Here is an 18225-nt window from a genome sequence, read left to right on the forward strand (position 1 = left end):
ATATCATACTTAGAAGTGAAATGGTAGCGAGGCACAGTAGCCTACACCTGTAATCCCAGCACTTTCAGAGGCCAAGGCATATGGCTTGAGCTCAGAAGTTTGAGACAAGCCTGGAAAAGAAGGTGAAACCACAAATGTATAGAAAATACACAAATTAGCTAGGTGTGATGGTCCATGCCTGTAATTGCAGCTACTTGGAAGGCAGAGGTGGGAGAATCGCTTCCGCCCAAGAGGTTGAGGCTGCAGTGAGCCTACATTGTACCACTACACTCCAGCCTGGGCAAGAGAGTGAGACCGTTTCAAAATAAGACTAAATAAAATAAATGTGGACTTACAAAGAGCTCGGAATAAAAAGAAGCTAACTTTTTTTTCCCCCCCAGATGGAGTCTTGCTTTGTCACCCAGGCTGGAGTGCAGTGGTGCTATCTCAACTCAATGCAACCCTCCCGGGTTCAAGCGATTCTCCTACTTCAGCCTCTGGAGTAGCTGGGATTACAGGTGCCCACCATCATGCCCAGCTAATTTTTTTTTTTATTTTTAGTAGATACAGGGTTTCCTTATGTTGACCAGATTGGTCTAGAATTCTTGACCTCAGGTGGTCAGCCCACCTCAGCTTTCCAAAGTGCTGGCATTACTAATCGCCCAAAATTGGAAACAATCCCAAAAGCGATTATCAGCAAAATATAGTCTTTGTTTAGAATAGATCGATGGTGGTGTATTCATAAAATGGATACACCAGAGCGATGAAAATAAATTCTAGATATATGCAAAAATGCAGAAGAATTCTATAAACCATATTGAGCAAAAGACATCTAAGTGCAGGAGTTCAAGTAAAAAAAAAAAGACAACGGATACATACTCTTACTTACATAAGGGGTTTGATGCACAGAGATAAATACATTAAATAATAGATAATAACTAGGCCAATCCGCAGGATATTAGTCGTAATCCGACTTCTGAAGGGATGAGGGGCATGTGAGGCTTTAGGGAAGCTTGCGCTTTCCTGGCAAGGTTTTATTTTTGTTCAGGGAGCTATCAGCCAGCGGAGAGAACTGTGAGAAGGGATAAGACGCAGGAGAAGTAGGGGGCAGGGCCTTCCGCAGGCCACGCCCGGGTGGACCCAAGTGAGCGGCGGAGACAGCGCCCAACCCGCTCCAGCCTGGAGCAGGAGCACCAGCGTGGCCTGTGGACCAGGCCCCTCACAGGCAACCACGGAGAAACCAGACTGGGCGACATCTAGGAAAACGGAGGAAAGGATCGGCGAACCGCTCCTCCAATGGGAAGGGCTGTATTTGCGGACCAATAGGGCGCCGAGAATGACACGCGTCCGCGGGCCTGCCAAGCCAATCGGCTAGAAGCAGCGAGCGGCGGGCGGGGCTGGGGGGCCGCAGCCCAGTGGAGCAGCGCGGCATGGCGGGCGGGGCCCGGGAGGTGCTCACGCTGCAGTTGGGACATTTTGCCGGTTTCGTGGGCGCGCACTGGTGGAACCAGCAGGTGAGGTCTGCCGCCAGCTGCCCCCGCGGAGCCCTTCGGGATCTACAGTCCCGACGTTCAGCCGGCCTGCCTCATCCTCTCGGCCTCCCCAAGATGCTGCCCTGGGCCGAGCGACAGATGCTAAGGAGCCGCCGGGAGAGCTGTGCCCCGACGTCCTGTATCGTACGGGCCGGACGCTGCACGGCCAGAAGACCTACACGCCGCGACTCATCCTCATGGATCTGAAGGGTGAGGTGGTGGCAGGGTCAGCCGATGCCCCGTGTTTCCCTTCCGTGTGCCGAGTCCCTGCCCTGCCGTTCGCTTCAAGACCCTCCCACCTTCCTGAGCTCAAGGACCAGAGATAAGGAGCTGAGCACAATGTGCCAGCACCCGAGGGGCGCAGGACGGCAAAACTTTATTCTGCTCCAGAGCCATCTCGGGAACAGGCTGCTAGGCCCTGAAGACAGTGAGGACTTGAACTACAGCATTCCTTTCGGACCGCTGGATGTAGTTTTTGACCCCAGTCCCATAGCTAATGACTAAGCTGGGAACGGAAATATAGAATCTGTATTATCCTAGGCCTAGGCTCCCCCCCACCCCAACTGGTATATATCCCAGAAAGCTTAGAAGAGCCAAGTGCTGGAGAGATGGTGACAGCAGGCTGTCAGGTAATCAGGAAGTTTAGCTAGAGGCGTAGGGTGCCCCAGGCTTCGACCTCATTGTTATTTCTGTACAGGTAGTTTGAGCTCCCTAAAAGAGGAAGGTGGACTCTACAAGGACAAACAGCTGGATGCTACAATAGCATGGTGTGTAATTGATGAGAGGGGTGGGGAACATGTATGTACATAGAACGCTGGAAAACTCATCAGAGTGTGGTTTCTCTGATCAATCTCCAATCTCTTTCAGGCAGGGGAAGCTTACCACACACACAGAGGAACTCGATCCTTTATCTCCAGGACTTTCTGAGTGCAGAGGTGAGGGCCTCTGCCCTGAACTTTTTAACCCAGTGCTACAACCCGAGGGCCTCCATAGGGGCAGGTAAAAGAGGATTTTAATCACCTTAAATGACTTAGAATGACATTTTGGGAAAAAGCACATCTTTTCCTAAGGACCTCGGCTGAGTGAACAGAAAGGAGGCTGTATGGTGTGGTCAGCCAACTCGAGGATAAACCAACCTTTGCCTCTAAACTGCCTGGAACTAAATGAGGGTTTTTCTCACCTCTGCCAGGGAGTGCTGTGTAGTGATGGTGTTTGGAGGGTCAAATCCATTCCCAATGACAAAGGTGAGACTTCCCCAGATACTGGTGGATGGGGGTCTGGGTGGAGCAGAAATGTGGAGAAAGATACATTTCCTCTACTTGTCTTCAGGTCCCCCACCACTCACCACGTCTACAACTCCAACACCACTTATCCCTACAGAGGGCAGCATCAGGGTTTGGTCAGACTTCCTCAGAGTCCATCTCCATCCCCGGAGCATCTGTATGATTCAGAAGTACAATCACGATGGGTATGGAGGCCCCAGAGGCTGTGAGGCAAGAAACTTGGGTCCCCACCAATGCTGGATGAGGCTCTTGAGGCCATCTTCCCTGCCCTCCCCCAGGACAAGAGGTTGAGGAGTTGAGAGGAAGAGATGCAAGTCTTGGGTCGTGTTTATTTGTGGCAGGGAAGCAGGTCGGCTGGAGGCTTTTGGCCAAGGGGAAAGTGTCCTAAAGGAACCCAAGTACCAGGAAGAGCTGGAGGACAGGCTGCACTTCTACGTGGAGGAATGTGACCACCTGCAGGTCGTGGCATGGCTATGTGTACCCCAGGGTGGAAGCTCTTCTCATCCTCCTCCCTAACTATCTTTCGTCACTCACTTCTGCCCAGGGCTTCCAGATCCTGTGTGACCTGCACGATGGCTTCTCTGGGGTAGGCGCTAAGGCCGCTGTCTGTAACTGGCTCTGTTCCTGAGGCCTGAGCTTGAACTCAGCTGTGATGTGGCCGCTCAGGTCACACTGTCCTGTGCTTGTCCAGCCTGGGGCCAAATGTACCCCTGCTTCATCCCCTGGATCTCTCTGCCATTAATATTCTGCCTCCACACTCTTCCCGGCCCGAGGCCAAGTGCCCCTCTTGGTGTCTTGTTACAGGCCACTCTGCCCTTCCACTGCAGTGCCATCCTGGCTACAGCCCTGGACACATTCACTGCTCCTTATCGCCTGTGCTCCTCCCCAGTTTCCATGGTTCAGCTGGCTGACATGCTGAGCTTCTGTGGGAAAAAGGTACGAAGCTTTGGGAGTGGTTGGCTCAGTGCTGAGGAAGTCCTGTAACCTGTTCTCTTCCTTATCTTTAGGTGGTGACAGCAGGAGCAACCATCCCTTTCCCCTTGGCTCCAGGCCAGTCCCTTCCTGACTCCCTGATGCAGCTTGGAGGAGCCACCCCATGGACCCCGCTGTCTGCATGTGGTGACCTTTCTGGAACACGTTGCTTTGCCCAGTCAGTGGTGCTGAGGGGTATAGACAGAGCCTGCCACACAAGGTGAGAACTGTTGGTCCTTAGGACCCCTTGTCAGATTTTTGTTTCATGTCCTTTTCTCCCTGGTTTCTCTGGGCCATTCTAATGATAGTGTTCCCTCCCCACCCCTTAGAAAAGGCAAAAAAAAGTCTCTGAACATCTTGATCCAGCTGATGGCCTAAGAATGTAAGAATTCTTCATTTCTTATTCATGCTGCCATAGACCAATGGCGGTTTGGCTTTGTTCTGGCAGTCAGCTCACCCCAGGGACTCCTCCACCCTCCTCCCTGCAGGCGTGTACCACTGGGGAGGAAGTGTTGGCCCAGTATTTACAGCAGCAGCAGCCTAGAGTCATGAGGTCAGTGTAACAGTTCGCTCCTGCCCTTCTTGCCAACCTCAGCCTTCCCTTGGCTTCACTTAACGGCTGTTCTCTGCCCCACAGTTCTTCCCATCTGCTGCTGACTCCCTGCAGGGTGGTTCCTCCTTACCCCCACCTCTTCTCAAGCTGCAGTCCGCCGGGTATGGTTCCGGATGGTTCCCTGAAGGGAGCGGGTATGTGAGAGATGAAGAAAACAGATTTCAAGTATGGGAGAGTTTTTTCTATCTCCTTCCCTGGATTAAAAGTGCTTAAGAGGTCCACAGTTAACCATTCCTTTATTCACCCTATGGCTCCCAAGAAGTGTTCTTCCTCTGGAGTACTGGTGTACTAAGGGGGCAGTACACAAAATTTATTGAGTTTACAATCAAGACTACCAAGGGTGGACTTCCTTATCAGTTTGACAGAGCCCTGGGGTAGAATAATCATCCATCTACAGGTCTGGCTTTTCTCTCCCTCCACAGCAGTGGAGAGCATCCCAGTGTTTGGGGCACTGTGTTCCTCTTCGTCCCTGCACCGGACTCTGGAAGCCTTGGCCGGAGACCTCACCAAACTCGACGTGCGGCGCTGGGCCAGCTTCATGGATGCTGGAGTGGAGCACGATGACGTAGCAGAGCGGCTGCAGGAGCTGCGAAGCCTGGCCCAGTGCTACCAGGACGGTGACTGACAGCCTCGTGGGCTCAAGTTCCCAGTGTGGGGGAGGCGCTAGCTTGCAATAACAACGGCTGGATGCAGGTGTCTTCGTGCAGAGGAGCTGTGTCGCAAGACTAGCTACACCAACATACGTACTTATTACATTTAGAAACCCTGTGATTAGACCACAGAACAATAAATATGTGCCATCAGACCAAGCAAAGGTAGAGAAAGGACCTGAGCTCCACTCGATGCTATTTACAGAGCACATCCCTAAGGTTTTCATAAAAGACCATGAAGGATGCCTAGGATGGCACAGCCCCTGGGCCTGACTCCAACCTCCAGCCTTTGTCCTCGTCCTGGGCTCCTGCTGTCCAGCTTTGTAAACTGGGTGCAAGGGTTGTACAAGGAGAGTACAGCTCCCCTCCTCCCCGGTGTCAGGGCGCCTGTTGGGTTTGGTCCTGTGTAGATGATACCCAAGCATTCCCAGAGTCTCATTCATCCAGCTCCTCTTCAGATAGAAGGTCCCCATGGTCAGACAGCTGGTCTGCATTGCTGGTACTGGTCGCATCATCCTCATCCTCAGAGCTGGCCTCACACGCAGTGTGGAAGAGCTGCATGAGTTCTCGAAAACGGTGGGAAACCTGAGAGAGGAGGAGGGTGTATTCACTGAGCCTGAGAAACAGGTTAACATCTACGAAGCACTTCAGCCTTATTTGGGAACTTTTATTTATTCCACACAGCAAGGTTGGGAGAGCGATGTCTTTATAGATAAGGACACTAAGAAGCTAAATGTTTTGCCCAAAGTCACACGCCTCCTAAAAACAAAACTAGAATGGAAACTCAGAGCTTCTACCTCAAAATCCTGGCTGGGTGCAGTAACTCACGCCTGTAATCCCAGTGCTTTGGGAGGCTGAGGCGGGCGCATCACCTGAGGTAGGAGTTCAAGACCAGCCTGGCCAACATGGTGAAACCCTGTCTCTATTAAAAATAAATAAATTAGCCAGGCATGGTGGTGGGCAGCTGTATTCCCAGCTACTTTGGAGGCTGAGGCAGGAGAATCACTTGAATCCAGGAGGTGGAGGTTGCAGTAAGCTGAGATCACACCACTGCGCTCCAGCCTGGGCAACAAGAGCAAAACTCTGTCTCAAATTAAAAAAAAAAAAAGTCCTCAAAATCCAGTGTCCTTTCTGTTCTAGAACCACGACCAGCCTGACGAGTCGAGCCTTTCCTTAGATCAGACCTTTACAATAACCACTTAGTGTCCTGGCTCTGAAAACTCCTCCTTTGGTCTTTGTCTTAGTTGGCCACCTTGGCCTCTCTTTGCTGGGCCTTCTCCCTCCCCAGCCCACTTACCTCAGCAGGGGTCTTATTTCCCAGCTGCTGGGAGATGATGCTGAAGGTCTGTGGCTGTGCCCCTTGTTCCTGGCAGATGGTGAGGATCACACGGTCAGCTTCCCTGTAACCCGGGTATCATGGTTAATCCTAGGGAGCCACATGGATGTGGTCTATGCTCTTTTCCAAACACGTCACCCACCCGTACCTACCTTGTCCATAGGACCACCTTTTCCCCCGTGGAGCTGACCTTGCTGTTGTTGGCACACACTGTAGCTTCTGTGGCCTTTGGCTGCTGCTCCCCCTCTGGACCCTTGCCCTGTGTTCCACTGTCTTTAGCCAAACCCCCTCTAGGGGCTTTGGGAGAAGTCTCTGAGGTGTCAATTCCTGATGGAGATTCATGAACAGGGGATGTCCTGTCTCTTGTCTTCACCCTAGCTCTGCTTGAGGGCAGCCATCTCTCTTGAGTGTCTGGTTTCCCGGACACATGTCTTCTCCCTGCATCTCTGGTCTTTGAGGAAACAGGACTCAGGAAGGAAGCGGGGGGTTCCACGGCACCAGGCAATTTCTCAGTTTCGGATGCATCCCAGACCAGCATCAAAGCCTCGGACTCACCCACTGCCTTTTGGCCCTCTCTCTCTTTCTGAAGTCTGGGGGATGCCTTGGGGCAGGGGAGAACCTCAGGCCCAACCTGGTTTCTCTTAACAGTGTATAGTACAGCTCCAGTTTTGGGGGGAAACTGAGGAGTCTCTGGTGAATGAGGTGGTGGGCCATCCAGGAGCCGCTCTGTAAGAGTCACTTCTCGAGGGGACGGCAAAGTGCCCCCCACTGCCAATCCTGCTCAGGAGGAAAATAAGGATCTCAGGGTACTGTCAGGATCGAGATGCACCTAAGCACAAGAAATTACCATAGGGTCACTGTGGCCAGGTACTGTGCGAAAATTCGCCTACAAGAGGGCTGGCATGGTGGCTCACACCTATAATGCCCGCACACTGGGAAGCCAGGCGGTGGGATTGCTTGTTGCCAGGAATTTGAGACTAGTCTGGGCAATATGGTGAGACCCCCATCTCTACAAAAAAAAAATAAAGAATAGAAGAGTTGGGTGGAGGTGGGGAGTGTCATCTCACTTACGCAAAGATAAAAAGTCCTACTGCCACAGCTGAGAATGTCGCGGGTCTTTAGGATGTACATTACAGCAGATTTGGAGATGGGGGAAGGGTTTTAGGAATGGAAACACAAGACAATGTTGAATCGTGTGAAATCTGTAGCACTCTTCATTCTGTAAGACGAGTGAGGCCATAGGATAGAAAAAGCCTGAACAGGAGAAGGGCTTCCTATGGGTCCATCAGTGAAAGAGGTGGTACATCCATCCTGAAAAGGCTGTTATTTATCTGGGCTCATGGAGGTTCCTGTCTGGAGTACAGGAGAATGAAACTGAGAAACAGAAGGGCCAGGTTGGCAGTCAGATCACTCACCTGAAACGGGCATCTCTCCCTTTCTTGTGGTCCTGACAGTCCTGCTCTGGGTGGCCTCAGTGCTCTCCCGCTCCTCTGGGACCTCCTCTTCCATCACATCCTTGCTCTGCCCCACATCCTTAGCACCAGGCATAGGACTAGCCTCTCGGTGGGGGCTGCTGCCCACCAACTCATGGAGCTCCTTGCTCTTGTAGGATTTGCTGTCACAGACCTGCAGGGATGGCCTTCGGGGTCAAAGGTGTCCTGATCGCCTATGTCTTTGGGGCCCACCAAAGGAAGAAGCCCTGCCCGATGCTCACCAAGTCAATCAACATGCATGTGTGCTCCAACAATTTGGTTGACAGGGTTTAAACTGGATGTACTGGTACATGCCTGTAAACCCAGCTACTTGGCAGGCTGAGGTGTGAGGACCACTTGAGCCCAGTGGTTCAAGACCAGCCTGGGCAACATGGTGAGACCCTGTCTCAAATGAAAAACAAAAAGAAAAGAGAGACAGAGACAGGGTCTCACAGATGACACAGATGATCTTGCCCAGGCTGGAGTGCAGTGGCTACTTAACAGGTGTGGCCGTGGTGGTACACTATAGCCTCACACTCCTGGGCTCAAGTGATCCTTCCATCTGAGCCTTCCTGAGTGCCCTGGTGCCCAGCTACTCCTCCAAGGATTTGACTTTTTATTTTTTTTTGAGACAGGGTATTACTCTGTCACCTAGGCTGGAGTTCAGTGGTGTGATCATGGTTCACTGCAACCTCTGCCTTCCTGCTACAGGGATTTTAAATGGCCCAAAGTAGAGTACTGGATTCCACAACTCCTTTGTCTTACCAAGAACTGTGCTCTTCCTGCCAACCAACTCCACTCTAGAGAACTAGAATTACTTAAAGAGACTATTCTCATGACAGAGGTTTATTTCATTTTCTAAAATCTGACGGAAATATTTTAACGGGTATTTTGTTTTTCCGATTCCAAAAGCTTTCCTCACAGGATTCTCTTTAAAAAAACAGAATCTATCATATATTTCTAGCAGATTCCAATTATTTTGCATATGTACACGTATGTGTGTACTGAATGCTATTTATAAACGTGTCTTTAGGAATTCAATAAGGTACAATTCTTGGTAGCCCCGAGCAGCTCTGATACCCCTGGGAGCAGTAACCTTGACACTTCCCTCACCTTGCTGCCACAGTGACCACAGTTCCTCCTTTTGCTCTTCTTCAGCTTGGAATCTGGACCTCCTTCATGGCAGGAGCAGGCGCAGTCCTTGGCCCCATCCGGCCACTCAGTCTCCTAGAAGATATCTGGGCTTGATTAGCTGCCAAGATTTTGTGTTTTTTCTGTTTTGAGACGGAGTCTTGCTCTGTTGCCCAGGATGGAGTGCAGTGGTGGGATCTCAGCTCACCGCAACCTCTGCCTCTCGGGTTCAAGTGATTCTCCTGCCTCAGCCTCCCGAGTAGCTAGGATTACAGGCGTGCACCACCATGCCCAGCTAATTTTTGTATTTTTAGTAGAGACTGGGTTTCATCATATTGGTCAGGCTGTCTACAACTCCTGACCTCGTGATCCACCTGCCTCAGCCCCCCAAAGTGCTGGGATTACAGCCGTGAGCCACTGCACCCGGCTGTATTTTTGGTACCAAGAGAGGAAGCTAAGGTTGTGAGCCATAGGAACACAACACCCCCTACCGTCTCCCCATGCTATTTTTTTTTTTTTTTTCCGAGACACAGTCTGGCTCCAGGCTATAATTCAGTAGCACATTCAAGGCTCACTACAACCTCTGCCTCCTGGGCTCAAGTGATTTTGCCACATTAGCCTCCCAAGTAGCAGGGCCTGCAGGTGGGCACCACCACACCTGGCTTTTTTTTTTTTTTTTTTTTTTTTGAGTGCAGAGTGTGAGACTCTGCACTCACGCCCAGGCTAGAGTGCAGTGGTGTGATCTTGGCTCAGTGAAACCTCCACTCCCCAGGTTCAAACAATTCCTGTGTCTCAGCCTCCTGAGTAGCTGGGATTACAGGCGCATGCCACCATGCCCATCCAATTTTTTTTGTATTTTTAGAACAGGTGGGATTTCGCCATGCTGACCAGGCTGGTTTCAAACTCCTGACCTCAAATGATCCGCCTGCCTTGGCCTCTCGAAGTGCTGCGATTAAAGGTGTGAGCCACCGTGACCAGCCCCAGCCTTCTTCTTTTATGTATCATCTCATCACATTGCGTGGGGAAATCAATAGCCCAAACTAGATTAACACACCTATTATGAATCCCTGAAACAATCCCTAAATGACCTAAAGAATGACATATCTCTATCGCCCATATGTTTCAAGAAATATTTAAGACAGGACCTGAGGCGAAGTCACTGAAGAGCTCCATCATGAGATACAATGTCTTTGTTTCTGTCTGTCTGTGCCTTCAGCTCTCCCCTCTCTTCCAATCCCACTGAGAGGGCTTTGTACCCATGGAAGGCTCACTCAATGATACTGTTTAATAAACCCAAGACGTAAGTACCATTATTACCCAAATTTATGATGAAGAAACTGAAAGCTGTTCAAGGTCATACAGCTACTAAGAAATAGTTTCTCCCCAGGAAAGAGAACTGTAAAACATTTGGTCAGGAAATATGAATTTAAAAAAAAAAGACTATTTGAAGAGCCGTGAGAACGAGTAGACTCTATGGCTGGCTTACCTGAGTTCATATCCTAGCATTGCCACTTACTAAATGTAAGACCCTGACAACAGCACACTGCATTTCAGTTATGTCGTCTGTAAAATACAAACAGCAATCTCTTCATAGGATTACTGTGAGAATTAAATGGGTCAATAATCCATGAAAATACTTCCTAGCAATGCCTGACACTTTGTAATACAACTAAGTATAGCTGCTATCACTGTTATTAACATGGGGAATCTTGGTTCTACTTTCTTTTTTTTAACAGCAGGCTCATCCTTAACTGGTTCTATTTTCTCACATGAAAATGAAAAAGCTGACTCAACGGTAATAGCTTGAGCTAGAGAGAAAAGGAGGAGAAAAGAGTCCTTCTAACAAGGAAATCCTGGGGCCCCAGCAGCAACTGCTTTGTTTTCCCAAGGGCTCTGCATGTCCATATCAGCCTTACCCTTGGTTTGTTCTCCCTGATGGTCTCAGATCCTGAGCCTTTGAACTACAAACCTGAGGCCAGGAGAAATGTCTGGTGAGAAAGCGCAAGGCTTGCTTCATGAAACATAGATACTTTTCAATAACCTGGCATACCTTATCATGATTTTAGGCTGGGTGCAGTGGCTCACACCAGTAATCCCAGGCCTTTGGGAGGCCGAGGAAGGTGGATCACTTGCGGTCAAGAGTTTGAGACCAGCCTGGCCAACACGGTGAATCCCCATCTCTACTAAAAATATAAAAATTAGCTGAGCGTGTGTCTGTAATTCCAGCTGCTTGGGAGGCTGAGGTAGAAGAAAAGCTTGAACCTGGGAGGCGGAGGTTGCAATAAGCCAAGATCATACCACTGCACTCTAGCCTGGGTGACAGAGTGAGACTCTGTCTCAAAAACAAACAAAGAAAATACCTTATCATGATTTTGGACCCCAATCTCTTTTCTTCTTTTGTTCTTTGAGGCTGTGGGTATCTTGGGGGGCTCCTCCTCTTCTTCCACATCAGGAAGCGCCACTTCTTCAAAGCCATCAAACTGGAAAGGAGTTGGTGCTGCTCAGGACAGACACCAGGCAGACATCCCTCCCACATGGGGCCTTCCCCCTTCATAAGGCCACAGCAGCCTCAGAGCCTGTACCTCATACTCCTTCTCCTCAGTCCAATTGATCTCTTCAAAGTCACCCATCCGGCTAGCTGCTGGGCGCAAGTGGTCAAAGAAGACAGAGAACTCATCCTGTAGGTGGTCATGGCCCTTGAGAAGCTGCCACATCTGTGTCTTAAGCTGAGGAGAGTCACAGAGGAAAAGAGGAAGTCTCCAGAGCCTCTCCAGGCTGCCCTTCCCAACCAGTCCCACGTATTTCCATGTTCTGCTTTCCTAGTCAACTGGGAGACACGCAGAGCCTCTGCTTGATAATGAAGAAAACCGAAACTTTCTCTTCCTCCTTAGCTGCCTACAGGGGAAGGGTATTAATACTAGATTTGATTCCTGATGATTTCAGTCTCCACTCCACCCTACTGATCTCCAGCTAGGGCACTACCCCAAGCAGAGCAAGGAGGCAAGGCCCCTCCCAGGTCCCAGAACTTCCTTCCTTGAACATCCCTTCCAGGACATCCATGGCATTCCTGAGCCTGTGAAAATTAGACAGGATCTGGTTTCAGGTAGTGATCCCTCCCTATCCCAGTGCTTCATGCTTTGGGTAAGCCTGAAAAGTCCTTGCCTTCTTCATCACCTCCAGGAAGCCCATGGGACTGCAGGGGCAAAAAGGTATGGAGTAGGTTGGGGAAAGCGACAAGGAAAAGGCCTAAGGCCCCGCAGACAACAGGAAGAAAGCAGGCCAGGAAAGAATACCTCAGTGATCTCCTGGGGAAGGCAGTCTGCACAGCCTTGGAGGACCTTGATAATCTTCTGGTGGTGTGAGGGGTTCTCTGCAAAGCAAATCTCCAGCTGCCGAAGGAACTTGCGGCTCTTCTCAAAAGCCTGCTGCTCCTCAAACTACCAGAGTGGAAAGTGGGCAAAAGAGGAGTCACTATACAGCTACAGCAGGACTTGAAGGTTATAAGGATAAGAGCTAATAGACTAGGACCCAAGGGATGACAGAACCCTGGTTTAAAATTCTAAGTTTACAACTATGAGATCTAATTGAAAACCCCAACCTCTATCTACCTTGAGCCACTGGTGGGTACCAACCCAAAGTAAGTTAAGATGTGAACAAAAGTTTCAAGAGATGTACATATTTCAAGTTGTTTGCTGTATTAGGGATTGTGAAATCAGACACCAAAATTCACGTGACACTTTATGTTACAAAGAATTTCCAGGTCGTGCAAGGTGGCTCACACCTGTAATCCCACCATGTTGGGATGCCAAGGCAGGAGGATCACTTAAGGTCAGGAGTTCAAGGCCAGCAACATAGTGAGACTCTGTCTGTATAAAAAAATTTAAAAATCAGGCAGGGGTCCTCGTGTGCGCCTGTAGCTTGAGCTACTTGGTAGGCTGAGGCGGAAGGATGCCTGGGAACTGTGTTGTCCAGGCTGGTCTCAAACTCCTGGCTACAGGCCAGGCGTGGTGGCTCATGCCTATAATCCCTGCACTTTGGGAAGCCAAAGCGGGCAGATCACCTGAGGTCAGGAGTTCGAGGTCAGCCTGGCCAACATGGTAAAACCCCATCTCTACTAAAAATACAAAAATTAGTCGGGCACGATCATGTATGCCTGTAATCCCTGCTACCCAGGAAGATGAGGCAGAGAATCACTTGAACCTGGGAGGCGGAGGTTGTAGTAAGAGGAGATTGTCCCACTGGACTATATAGCCTGGGCGACAGAGCGAGACTCTACCTCAAAACAAAAACAAACAAAAACAAAAACAAGCCGGGCGCGGTGGCTGAAGCCTGTAATCCCAGCACTTTGGGAGGCCGAGACGGGTGGATCACGAGGTCAAGAGATCGAGACCATCCTGGTCAACATGGTGAAACCCCATCTCTACTAAAAATACAAAAAATTAGCTGGGCATGGTGGCGCGTGCCTGTAATCCCAGCGACTCAGGAGGCTGAGGCAGGAGAATTGCCTGAACCCAGGAGGCGGAGGTTGCGGTGAGCCGAGATCGCGCCATTGCACTCCAGCCTAGGTAACAAGAGCGAAACTCCGTCCCCAAAAAAAAAAAAAAAGCCGCCTGGCTACAAGGGATCTTCCCAGCTCAGCCTCCCAAAGTGCTGGGATTACAGGTGTGAATCACTGTGCCTGGCCAGCCTTTGTCTCTCTCTCTTCTTTTTTTTGAGACAACGTCTTGCTTTTTGTCACCCAAGCTGCAGTGTAGTGGAACAATCATGGCTCACTGAAGACTTAACCTCCCAGGCTCAAGCAGTCTTCCCACCTTAGCCTCCCAAATAGCTGGGATCAAAGTGTGCACCACCATACCCAGTTAATTTTTTTATTTTATCTAGAGATGGGATCTTATATTTTGTTCAGGCTGGCCTCAAACTCCTGAGTTCAAGCCATCTACCAGCTTTGGCCTCCCAAAGTGCTGAGATTACAAGCGTAAGCCACATACCTGGCCGACATTATCTCTTTAAAAAAATATTTTTTTGGCCAGGCGCAGTGGCTTACACCTGTAATCCTAGCACTTTGGGAGGCTGAGATGGGCCCATCACCGAGGTCAGGAGTTCCAGACCAGCCTGGCCAAAATGAAGAAACCCTGTCTCTACTAAAATTACAAAATTAGCCAGGTGTGGTGGCGCATGCCTATAATCCCAGCTACTCAGGAGGCTGAGGCAGGAGAATAACTTGAACCGGGAGGTGGAGGTTGCGGTGAGCCGAGATCACACCATTGCACTCCACACTGAGCAACAAGAGTGAAACTCAGACTCAAAAAAAAAAAATTTTTTTTCTTTTGTTCACATATACACGGATTAGATCCTCGTAACAACACCAGAAGAGAAAATGGCCATCACACATTATATGCAGAAGTACCCCACTGTCATTTAACTGTCATAAAACTCTTAGAACAATCCCATTACTCCCTTTCTTCCTATTTTTATCAGTCATGACAAGAATCCCAGGCCAACTGGGCTATCCCTCATGTTTAGCCTCCTATTCTGCAACATTTCACGTGTCACCGTACCACAGTGGCCTTCCCAGACCACTGTGTGTAATACTGCATATACCATCCCTCAACCACCGCTCTAGTTTCTTTTCCTGCTTTCTTTTTCTGTAAAACATCATCACTATAAAACATTGTACACTATATATTTTACTGTTTATATTAATTTTTATAATTTATATATTTTATAACTATGCTATATATATTATGTTTTCCAGAGTTATCATCTGAATTTCCCCATGAGAATGTGAGCTCCATGAGGGCAGGGATTTTGGTCTTTTGTGATTACTGTATTCCTAGCAACTGCGGTCAGGAATTGTCTGACAGTCGTAGGTCTCAACAAGTATTTGTTAAATGAATGCCTGGTTTGATACCAGTGAGGAGCAGAGACCATATGACTCACCTAAGGTCTCCTTTGGCAACTACAGGTAACACCCTCTCATTTGTCACGTGAAGAAAATGGGAGAATGGGATTGGAAAGATAATCCTTGAAAAGACAGAGGCTCTTATCACTCTGGGCTAGGGGAAGGCTGTGTATCTCATTCAACTCCATTCAGTCCCAGTCTCACTGTGACCCGAAGTCCTGGTGTACTTTTCTTGCCCGTTTACTTACCAATCCACAGGCCAGAGCTTGTTCGGGTAACAGGAAAGCAGCAAAGTCTTTCAACAGCTGAGGCCACTCTTGGAGCAGAATTTGCAGGCTTTTGTAGAGATCTACAGCTGTCTGTCTCTGAGTACTTGACTCAAATTCATAGATGACCTGAAGGAAGTCCTCATACTTGCCAGGGATATGTTGTAGGGCTTCTCGTACCTACACGGGAAAACTTTCAATCATCAATCAACACCCTTTATTTGGACCACAACAAGCAATAAGGGTACAATGAGGGGGGCGGTTATGGTTAGAGAGTTCCATGAATTATCCATCACAGGTTGCCCCTCCAATAGGTCTTAACATCTGGCTGTTAATACAAGACACAGAGCAATAGGCAAGGTAAAGATCTTTCTTTGGGAGTGAGCAATTGGAAAACCATGTTCTAAGGTCCACAGTTCTACCCACAAAACCAGGTAACGCTTTTCTCTAGGTCACAGCCCTCACTGATTGCAGCCCCATAATAAAATAGATAAGATGCATTTGTACATGTATTTCAGCATGGGTGTAATCTGAGAGTAAATAATACATAAGTTAGGAATGTCAGTAAAATATTAGCTATGACTATCATGGCCAGTACTCTGCTTTCCGTGTGGATAAAGGAGCCAGGTGATTACCAACAGAAGGACATAGTTCTCAGGACACTACCAGGAAGAGGCTGGTTTATGTCTTTTTTTTTTTCTTTTTTTTGAGACAGGATCTCATTCTGTTGCTCAGGCTGGAGTGCAGTGGTACAATCATGATTCACTGCAGCCTCAACCACATTCTCCTACCTCAGCCCCCCAAAGTGTTGGGATTACCTGCAAGGGCCACCACGCCCAGGCTGGTTCATGCCTTAAGAGCAATGTACTTCCCCGAAATCCACTCGCTGGACAGTACACCCACTATCGTTCTTCCCAAGCCAAAGGTTCTATAAAGGTCCTTATGAACCCACGAGGTTAAAGTCACAACCTCCCACTTATGATGGTGGTATCATCTTTCTGCCAGTCTCTAGGCAACAGAAGGATGATGGCAGGATACTAACAATAAACATGCTTATGATTAAACTCTATGTCTCCTTGTGGTTCTGTCACAGAGATCTTTTGCCAGAAAAGCTGAGAGAGAGGAATATGAAGCCTGCTGTAAAGCCTGAGAAACAGATTTCATTTTTAAAAACACCTCCCTAGAAGGAGACGCAGCCATATTCATAGAGACTGGCTGACAGACTGGAGTAACAAGAAGCAGAATTTGCCTACCCTGGTCAGATAAGCTTGAGCAAAGGCCAAGTCCTTCTGCTCCCTGAGTGGATCTCGCTCGAGAATGTCCTCATCATACAGCAACAGCAGCTTGGAGGTGTCCTTGCTGGCCCGAGCCCGACTTCCCCGCTTGTTGCGAGCTCGATGATTGCTCCGGCCCTTTCCAACAGCTTTGATGTTCTCTCCTTGTAGCACACATGAAAAAGACTGTTTCTCTGTCCCTGAAACCCCTGCTCTTCCCACTCCACCACATTTACCACCCCAGCCAAATCCTATTCAATATTATGGAGGAATTCAAGGAAAAAGTTGCTGAAAAATGGTATGAGAAGCAAGTCTGTCAAGCCAGCTCTACGCCGAGTCTGTAGTGTAACTGCCTTAATTAGGATGACATGAAGATAATCAGCTACTTCATATTGAGAAAGGAAGTCCAAAGAGCAAGTATGCTTTTGTTGAGCTCTTGAGAGACTATGTGTTGATGAGGAACAAGCAGGGCTTTCTGAAATAAACATAGCTCTTAGCCCCACACATGACAGAGGAGGTAAGAACCAATATAAGAAAGTGAACAGCCAGGTGCAGTGGCTCACGCCTGTAATCCCAGCACTTTGGGAGGCTGAGGTGGGCAGATCACGAGGTCAGGAATTCAAGACCAGCCTGACCAACATGGTGAAACCCTGTCTCTACTAAAAATACAAAAATTAGCTGGTCATGGTGGCAGATGCCCATAATCCCAGCTACTCGGGAGGCTGAGGCAGGAGAACTGCTTTAGTATGGGAGATGGAGGTTGCAATGGACTGAGATCACACTACTCTCTGCACTCCAGCCTGCAACAGAAATGGAAAAAAAAAAAAAAAAAAAAGAAGAGTGAATGAAGCTGATACAAATCTAGCCAACAGATGAGAATCAAATTAAAAATTTCTAAGTATCTGTTCTCCACAAAAGTATCACATTAAAAATGTTTTGGGGCCAGGTGTGGTGGCTCACGCCCCAAATCCCAGCACTTTGCGAGGCCAAGGTGGGCGGATCACAAGGTTAGGAGTTCGAGACCAGCCTGACCAACATGGTGAAACACCAGCCTGACCAACATGGTAAAACCCCATCTCTACTACAAATACAAAAATCAGCTGGGCGTGGTGGCACACGCCTGTAATCCCAGCTACTCAGGAGGCTGAGGCAGAAGAATTGCTTGAACCTGGGAGGCAGAGGTTGCAGTGAGCTGAGATTATGGCAATCCTCCACCTGGTTTATAAACTACCCACTCTGCACACTGTCCTCTAGACAATGAGGTTAAGTGAGAATGGTCCTTCAGTAGAGGCTTGCCTAACTCACCTGGTAGGGTTCTGCTGGTCTCCACTTCTGGAGCAGTCTCAGGTGACGCAGAAGTAGAAGGAGGCTTCTCAGCGGAGTCTCCAACTGCTTCATCAGTCATTTCATCCTCTTTCTGCAGGCTTTCCATTCCTTCTGCTTCTTCTTCCTCCTCCTCTTCTGGCTCAGAGTTCTCCTCCTGAGAATTCTCTTCTTCAGACTCAACCTCCTGACTCATGCGCCTTTCAGATGCCAGCCAAGTCAGTTTCTCCATTGTTTCCTGTAAAACCCTCCAAAGAGTACTTATAATGGCTCCTAGTGGCTCACAAAATGCTGAACAGCACAAAGCTGTATCAGGGTAATCTAAAGTTAAAGGGGGAGCCCACCACAGCTGTCAGAGCAAAATTTCCTGAGTTATGAAATCCCAGCGATAGGCCAGGTGCAGTGGCTCATGCCTGTAATCCTGGCATTTTGAGAGGTGGAGCTGGGCAGATCACTTGAGGCCAGGAGTTCAAGACCAGCCAGGCCAACATG

General features: G+C 49.0%; 2 protein-coding genes across 10 annotated transcripts in view; one reads left to right on the forward strand and one right to left on the reverse strand.

The window, feature by feature from the left end:
* The first annotated feature begins 1122 nt into the window (after positions 1-1122).
* On the forward strand, positions 1123-5676 carry MSTO1 (misato mitochondrial distribution and morphology regulator 1). The gene is given in 13 exon segments (XM_017509949.2): positions 1123-1493; positions 1586-1721; positions 2209-2278; positions 2379-2417; positions 2419-2446; positions 2701-2755; positions 2841-2979; positions 3136-3253; positions 3599-3730; positions 3802-3986; positions 4215-4319; positions 4404-4513; positions 4802-5676. Coding segments are annotated over 13 exon segments (1404 nt in total). The 5' UTR covers positions 1123-1409; the 3' UTR covers positions 5005-5676.
* The window catches only part of GON4L (gon-4 like), a 105409-nt gene continuing 91780 nt past the window's right edge, over positions 4597-18225 (reverse strand). For 4 of the 9 annotated variants that reach the window (XM_017509939.1, XM_037731884.1, XM_017509938.2 and 1 more), the window contains 11 exons: positions 17716-17971; positions 16390-16574; positions 15119-15316; positions 12262-12405; positions 11551-11694; positions 11329-11448; positions 8951-9064; positions 7781-7991; positions 6518-7142; positions 6327-6429; positions 4597-5614 (listed from right to left, as the gene is read on the reverse strand). In XM_017509939.1, the coding sequence (XP_017365428.1) occupies positions 5465-5614; positions 6327-6429; positions 6518-7142; positions 7781-7991; positions 8951-9064; positions 11329-11448; positions 11551-11694; positions 12262-12405; positions 15119-15316; positions 16390-16574; positions 17716-17971 (2250 nt within the window). In that variant the 3' untranslated portion in view covers positions 4597-5464. Of the gene's footprint in view, positions 5615-6326; positions 6430-6517; positions 7143-7780; positions 7992-8950; positions 9065-11328; positions 11449-11550; positions 11695-12261; positions 12406-15118; positions 15317-16389; positions 16575-17715; positions 17972-18225 lie in introns of those variants that run through there. The other 5 variants (XM_017509940.2, XM_017509941.2, XM_037731883.1 and 2 more) reach the window with 3 other exon arrangements.

Source organism: Cebus imitator, unplaced genomic scaffold, assembly GCF_001604975.1.
Source record: "Cebus imitator isolate Cc_AM_T3 unplaced genomic scaffold, Cebus_imitator-1.0 Scaffold427, whole genome shotgun sequence".
Lineage (NCBI taxonomy): Eukaryota > Metazoa > Chordata > Mammalia > Primates > Cebidae > Cebus > Cebus imitator.